This window comes from Geotrypetes seraphini, chromosome 2, assembly GCF_902459505.1.
Source record: "Geotrypetes seraphini chromosome 2, aGeoSer1.1, whole genome shotgun sequence".
NCBI classification, from domain to species: Eukaryota; Metazoa; Chordata; class Amphibia; order Gymnophiona; family Dermophiidae; genus Geotrypetes; species Geotrypetes seraphini.
The window spans coordinates 506,847,908-506,856,260 of NC_047085.1; the positions used below are offsets into that span (position 1 = coordinate 506,847,908).

General features: G+C 43.4%; 1 protein-coding gene across 1 annotated transcript in view; it reads left to right on the plus strand.

The window, feature by feature from the left end:
* LOC117354585 (oocyte zinc finger protein XlCOF6-like) overlaps positions 1-7,371 on the plus strand; it is a 100,049-nt gene extending 92,678 nt beyond the window's left edge. The window contains exon 5 of the mRNA XM_033932357.1: positions 6,430-7,371. Coding sequence (XP_033788248.1) covers positions 6,430-7,288 — 859 coding nt within the window. The 3' untranslated portion in view covers positions 7,289-7,371. The remainder of the gene's footprint in view (positions 1-6,429) is intronic.
* Positions 7,372-8,353: the final 982 nt, after the last annotated feature.

The window sequence follows — 8,353 nt, forward strand, 5'->3', positions numbered from 1 at the left end:
GTCTCAATGTTTCTCAAATTATCAACCATAGGAATGAACACGATTAAAATCAGTAGTTAACCACAGTTATTATCTTGATGTCTTGTGAAGCTTTAAAAATAAGTGTATATCCTTTAGATTGGAGTCACAAAAGGTCAGAGAAATATGACTGTCCATTGATTTCATGTATGCAGTCTGGATAGGTCCCCTGTCTGACTGTTACAAGCTGCAGTCTTCAGCTTCTACCATCTATAATATAATCAGAGACAAAACAACATAAATACAATTCCCAAATGACCAAAAGGTAAGGGGCATTCATCTTCCAGGGATACTGTAAAATTGAGTCATAGTAGTTCTAGGCAGTACAGCTGGCACATATTGCTGTCTGATACTCAGACTCCAATGGCATAACGTTTATACAAAGCCAGCATTTTTCTTTATGAATCAGCAATTCGTTCTTCCATCAAATTACCAAAATACAATTAATATCCAAATTTTAATTTGTGCCCACTCAATGAGGAGTCTATTTATTCTTGTAAGAACATGATTCAGAAATAGCTTACCTTAATTGTGATTATCTTGGTAGGCTTTCCATATCTGAGGACAGTTCATTCAGTGACATTGTAATCACTTACCCGCTATTTTCTGTAAATCATTTTTCTTTTCACAAATAAAAGACATGAAATACAACAACTGTTAAATTGTAAGTTCATTAATATTTAAAGGAGAATAGTAGACTTTCCATTTACATGAATAAACGACTATTACTGTAAAGGTTCCTATAACTTAGCACTCTTCTCAGTGTCAGCTCTGCAATGCAGTTAATAATTGTCAGCATGTTCTGTTTGCTTAACCAGAGTGAGCAAACGCTATGGAAGGTTACATCCTTCATATCTAATCTTGGACAAACCTAGATAACATCACAGTTATCAGTATTGAAGAGTTGCAAACAAAAGACCTGGGCTGAAGCCTGTCAACAGCTTGATAAGATGTGCAAAGGTCAGGTAGTTGGGGAAGAAAATGACTCTTGCTACAGTGTCAGCGTGAATCTAGAAATTTAACAGTGACTCCAATTTATGAGGGATAATTAACACCCCACATCTTAGTCACCAGTATTTCAACCCATATACAAAAATATAATTTGCTGAACCAAGTCTCAAATTTATAAAGTTAAGAGGTTAAAATCCTTATCATCTCTCTAGAGCTTTTGACCAACTCCTGTGCTAATTTCTCACAGAAGTGGTCTCTAAATCCACTCGGTATTTTATTATTTCTCTGTTCTATTAAGCTAATTCCTGCACCTATAAACCTTAACCTCATCTCCTGCTTCCAAATACGTGTTTGTAGAATTAAGTTTCAAAATAATAATGGTAAAAGCTGCATACGATTGTTGTGATTTGTGACCCAAATAGATTGACTATGATTAAGAACAGGCACAGTGAACGCAAATTTTCCTTTATCATCTGGATGTAGAGGAATGGAAAAAAAAAAACCCTCTTTAAGGTCTATTACCAAAACCTCCCATTTTATCGGGATAAAATGCCCATTTAGTATGTTTAAATGCCAATACCAGCACAGGCTCGCAGCATATTGACTAATGCAATATCTGTCCTATTTCCTAAGCCATGTAATGCTTCACGAAAATCCAAATTAGCATTGTCTTTGGCTAGTTTCATCATTAAATCACTTTGAGCCTCCTTATTATCTACTTGTCTAATAGTGGAGAAATTTATTGTTCCATATAACTGATCTGGGGTATAAAGCCGCCCAGAGTGTAAAGCTCTCCGTTCACTATCTCACATAACATATTTACCCATAGTCAATACCATGCGCATAATGTTTTTCCAATCTTGTGGTATTAAGGTATGCGCCCTAGCCAGGGTTTCAAATAACCCGGCTGTGAAATTACTTCTTAAACCTGTCTCTGAAATAGATTTACGAATTTCTCGCAATATTGCAAAGGATAATGGTAAGTGCGCTAATGTTTCTTCCTTTTTTCCACTTAAAGGTACTGGAGTTAACTGTGCGGGAAGTATGATTTTTGGATATATGTTCTGACTGGAATAGTCAGGGGGGGGAATGGTTAATGAGACTGTTGACACCTTGGACGACGCCTCAGTCCCAACCTTTTCCAAGGAACATTTACACTTCTGCCATACGATTAAGATGGCTGCTGATGCCCTAGGCTCAGCATACAAAACTTTCCCGACTCTTATCCAATCTTCTGTTTTTAGGGATCCTTTTTCTGGATACCGGGAGCAGTGCTCTCCTATCTCTTGTACTAAACATTTTAACTGTGAATCAGAGGCCTCTCTATCTGTATGTCTCAGAATATACTTAAATTCTTTCACATGAGCACGCTGCAAATCTGACAGGGAATTTCCCATACTTACTCGAGAGGATCCCGGAGGACGCAGTGCACTTAGCCTTATCGTAAGATGGAACAAGCAGGGCGTAGGGTCCCTGTTCCTGGCGCCACTGTAGGAATGGAAATCAGCAAACACACACACAGGATACAAGCCAGGAAGGAGGCATTGCTAGTGGCTAGCTCCTAGTCCCTTTATTATGTTCTAAGCTAATGACACCATAGTAACTCCCTCGTTTACACATCTAATGATTGGTGGATACAAAGGTACATGCTTTTACATCGTCATCACCCTCCTTTTACCTCGTGCTTTACCTCGTGATCACCCTCCAACTCAGCGCTTAGACAATACCTGTGTTTTTGCACGTCCTCAAAGCCTGTCAGCTGATGTCTTTTCCAAATATGGACAGCTTAAATAACATAAGGGTTAATATGTGAAAGGTAATGGGGAGAGAGGGAATGATTCAGTATTCATTCACAGGGGCTTAGATTCTTTCACAGGGCCTTAGATCAGTGTGCTGACCTTGCCTGTGTGCTGACCTTGCTGTGTGCTGACCTTGCCCTGGTTCAGAACTGCATCTCTTCACAAATGCAAAGTGATTGCGCATTGGGAAGAATAAACCAAATCCCATTTACCGGATGCTAGGGTCCACCTTGGGGGTTAGCGCCCAAGAAAAGGATCTGGGTGTCAATGTAGACAATACGATGAAACCTTCCATCCAGTGTGGGGTGGTGGCCAAAAAAGCAAACAAGATTCTAGGAATTATTAAAAAAGGGATTATTAACAAGACTAAAGATATTATAATGCTGCTGAATCGCTCCATGGTGCGACCTCACCTGGAGTATTGCGTTCAATTCTGGTCTCCTTATCTCAAGAAAATATAGTGGCACTAAAAAGGTTCAAAGAAGAGTGAGCAACTTGGTAAAGGGAATGGAACTCCTCTCGTACGAGGAAAGACTAAAAAGGTTTGGACTCTTCAGCTTGAAAAAGAGATAATTGAGGGGAAGTATGATTCATGTCTACAAAATCCTGAGTGGAGTAGAACGGGTACAAGTGGATCGATTTTTCACGCCTTCAAAAATTATAAAGACTAAGGCAGTGTTCTTCAACCTTTTTACACCTATGGACTTGCAGAAATAAAAGAATTAGTTTGTGGACCGGCAGTTGAAGAACACTGGGCTAAATCGTGGCCAGACCCCGCCCCTCTCCGCCCCACCCCCATAACAGTACTAATTGTAACACTATTTTTTCCATTCATTTTTCATATATACAAACCACAAAATTAAACTACACAAAGCACACTGTATGCTTCTCAACATTCATTCCTAGCAGAACAAAGATAACCCCCTATGCAAATACGGGACCAAAAACTAAAAGTACTAATATATACAAACAAACCCTTAGATGTTGTACAACCCCAGAGAAAAAGAAACAAATGCATTTCTTCCTGAACAGTGCAAAATACAGACTGCAGATGTAAACTCTCAAAATTGACACTATTCAATCACTAAATTCAAAAATAAAGTCATTCCCCCTACCTCCATGCAGCAAAATATATTATATCTTACCATCAGGCTGGAAATGTAAGATAACAAGAGAGAAAATGACCCAGGGCCAGCACAGGAACATCAGCTTCAAGTTAGTCAAGAAAATCAAATCATATCATTCTGTCTCCTGTTGCCATTTCTGTAGCAAATTACGTTTACTTTCCTACCATCATTCTGTTTCTCACCATTTCAATTTCTTGGAACACACCTATTTTGGGATCTATTAACCGCCTTCCTACAAAAAAGTCCTATAAAACTTTGACAGTTAAGTATAAACTAACTTGAGTAGGAAACCCACAGGTACTATAGCGGCAATCCTCCCACAAGTCTCAAAGGCCGTGCTCGCCACATCACTTCCTTGTTTACAATCCTCTCCTCTTCCTTCCAGTTCCCATCCACATTGTAATCCCCCTGCATCAGCCAGTTACCAGTCAGCTCAACGCCTATTGGTCCGCAACACGGAAGACTCAGCTATCCCATAGGTCGGCATTCGATTTTCGAATGTCCCCGTGAGCTAATTGGCCAACATGCCCTGCCAATCAAGTCACAATACAGTCTGTTTGTTCTATGAATCATAACGTCTTGGGCCCGATGCACGTGTTGGCCCTGGAGACCGGCAGGAAATTTCTACGCACCGGTCCACAGACCGGCGGCTGAAGAACACTGGACTAAGGGACACTCAATGAGGTTACAGGGAAATACTTTGAAATACTTTTAAAACCAATAGGAGGAAATATGTTTTCACTCAGGCCCAGATTTTCAAACTGTAACTCCCTTGCTAAACTGTTTACCTTGCATTTTCGCAGTGGATCAAAACAGTTTATCTCTGTCAATAGCGAGCTTTCTAGCAGTCTCCAACAAGGACATGCAAAGGGGCTCTTTAACATTGAAATGAGCCCTCCAGTGGATTCTTAAAAATACCAAGCCATTTTACGGCAAAAATAAGCAACTGATCTAGGAGTGCCGGTCAGTGTTGGAGACTGCTAGAAAGTCTGTGTTGTGATGCAATGGAAGAGATGACCATTCTCTCTCCCACTGCATCACAACACCCCTCTACTGCAATGACAGCGAACACCTCCCCCCCCCCCGTAGCGGGAGAGATGCCCACTCTCCCCGCTGCCATGCCTACCACTGCCTCTGATACCCACTCGGCCGCCACCCTCTCCCCTTTACCTGCACATAGATGCACGGAGTGTGGACTCCCTCCTCCCAGCAGGCATGTCTGTTTCGTCTAAAATGGTCCTTCTCCTCCCCGGTGCATCTTGGGATGCACTGGAGAGGGGACTAAGCTCTGATTGGCTCAAGTTGTATGAAGCCCCTCCACCGACCGCATCTTTTGATTTCTTAAAGTGACAGTTCACTTTGAAGGTCCATGCCGCGTTCCATGGATGATGTCACCCACATGTGAGAATATCTGCCTGCTTGTCCTAGGATATTATAATATATTCTCTTTCTTCAGGGATCTTCTCTATAATTCTATACAGTATGCCATATGTTAATTGTCACTCTGGCATGTAAGTTTCATTCTAAAATGGCAGTTACATGCCACAGTGGAGGTGACATGGCAGGAGTCCTTGTAAATGCTCTTAAGTGCTATTTTTTAAATTAATGCCTGAGAGCTATTCCACATAGGTAGGAGGGGATGGTGTGCAAATAGGTGGGAACAAGTGGATTATATGCGATTCCTATACCTATATGCAAAACCTATAGATTACTGTCAGAGCACTCAGAGTTTTACAGAATTGACTCCCTTAACTCTCAACACTGCCATTTCCAAGAAGCATCTCACAAACTTGCACTGTGTGGACATAGATGCTTGAAAAAAATGGTTTACAAATAGGAAACTGACTAATTCACAATCCACACATGGTAACACCTGGTGTGATACAATCTATCTTTCTCTTATTATATACAGATTTTATCGTATAAAGCACTGCTATTTTCTAACTCATGAGAAAAACCTTCTGTTTATATCCAGCAGATCATCAGATCCAACACACATGGAAGAGAATAAAAAATCAAGGAGAAGATCCGGGAAAAATGGAACAAATCCAAACACAGTCAGAAAATGTTGGTGTGAATATTTCCCAGAGACCTGAGAAGATTAATGCAAAGAATTGCAAGCAGGAATCAAAGAAACAGAGACACCTTGAAGGAGACACTAAGGATGGAGTCATTAAGTGTGAGAGAAATGACAGAGAGCTCAGTAACATCCCTGAGGACAAGAAACACCTAGCAAAGAGACCCTTCCAAATTAATAATAGTGATAAAGTGACTTCTGCCTTCCTCCAGGGCAAGAGTAAAGGAGAAAAACACCAGAAAGAACTCAGTATGCACAAAAGGGATCATAAAAATGAGAAAATATTTACATGTCCTGAGTGTAATAAAAGCTTCACTCAGCTTTCATGTCTAAAAATTCACCAGAGGATCCACACAGGAGACAAACCATTTACATGTACTGAGTGTAATAAAAGCTTCACTCAGCATTCACATCTAAAAGGACACCAGAGGATCCACACAGGAAACAAACCATTTACATGTACTGAGTGTAAGAAAAGCTTCAATTGGCGAATATGTCTAAAAATTCACCAGAGGATCCACACAGGAGACAAACCATTTACATGTACTGAGTGTAAAAAAAGCTTCACTCAGCTTTCAGATCTAAAAATTCACCAGAGGATCCACACAGGAGACAAACCATTTACATGTACTGAATGTAATAAAAGCTTCACTCAGCTTTCAGTTCTAAAAATTCACCAGAGGATCCACACAGGAGACAAACCATTTACATGTACTGAGTGTAATAAAAGCTTCACTCGGCTTTCAGTTCTAAAAATTCACCAGAGGATCCACACAGGAGATAAACCATATAAATGTACTGTGTGTAATAAAAGCTTCACTCGGCTTACAAATCTAAAAATTCACCAGAGGATCCACACAGGAGATAAACCATATAAATGTACTGTGTGTAATAAAAGCTTCACTCAGCTTTCAGATCTAAAAGCACACCAGAGGATCCACACAGGAGACAAACCATTTACATGTACTGAGTGTAATAAAAGCTTCACTCAGCATTCAACTCTAAAAGTACACCACAGGATCCACACAGGAGACAAACCATTTACATGTACTGAGTGTAATAAAAGCTTCATTCAGCATTCAAATCTAAAAATTCACCAGAGGAACCACACAGGAGATAAACCATATAAATGTACTGTGTGTAATAAAAGCTTCACTCAGCTTTCAAATCTAAAAGCACACCAGAGGATCCACACAGGAGACAAGCCATTTACATGTACTGAGTGTAAGAAAAGCTTCAATTGGCATATATGTCTAAAAAGACACCAGAAGATCCATACAGGAGACAAACCATTTACCGTATTTTCACGTAGATAACGTGCACTCGTGTAAAACGCGCACACGAGTATAGCGCGCGGTAAACCGAAATATATGTAAAAAAATTTGTATACCGCGCACACCCATATACCGCGCATGCTGCCCGACTCTCCCGTCGCCGCCCGACTCTCCTTTCGCCCGCCCCGACTCTCCTCTCCCCCTTGAAGTCCTGTCCCCACCCTGAAAGCCTGATGCCCCCCCCCCGATGTCCGATTCACCCCGCCGCAGGACTGCTCGCACCCCCAACCCGAAGGACCGCTCTCACGCACTCCCACCCACACCCCCACCCTGAAGGACCGCTCGCACCCCCACAACCTTCCGACACCCCCCCTCCGCTAGTTGTTCATGCCTGGAGGGAGCCCAAGTCCTTCTGACCCTAGCGACCCCCCCCGCGCTAGTTCGGGCCAGTAGGGAGCCCAAACCCTCCTGTCCACGGCGACCCCCCCCCCCCGCTAGTTGGGCCGGGAGGGAGCCCAAACCCTCCTGGCCACGGCGATCCCTACCCCCACCCCACACTACATTATGGGCAGGAGGGATCCCAGGCCCTCCTGCTCTCGACGCAAACCCCCCCCAAAGACCGCCCCTTCCCAAGAACCTCTGACCACCCCCTCAGCCGACCCGCGACCCCCCTGGCCGACCCCCATGACACCCCCACCCCCCTTCCCCGTACCTTTGTGTAGTTGGCCGGACAGACGGGAGCCAAACCCGCCTGTCCGGCAGGCAGCCAACGACGGAATGAGGCCGGATTGGCCCATCCGTCCCAAAGCTCCGCCTACTGGTGGGGCCTAAGGCGCCTGGGCCAATCAGAATAGGCCCTGGAGCCTTAGGTCCCTTCTTGGGGTGGGGCCTGAGGCACATGGGCCCAACCCGACCATGTACCTAAGGCTCCCGGGCCTATTCTGATTGGCCCAGGCGCCTTAGGCCCCACCAGTAGGCGGAGCTTTGGGACGGATGGGCCAATCCGGCCTCATTCCATCGTTGGCTGCCTGCCGGACAGGCGGGTTTGGCTCCCGTCTGTCCGGCCAACTACACAAAGGTACGGGGAAGGGGGGTGGGGGTGTCGGG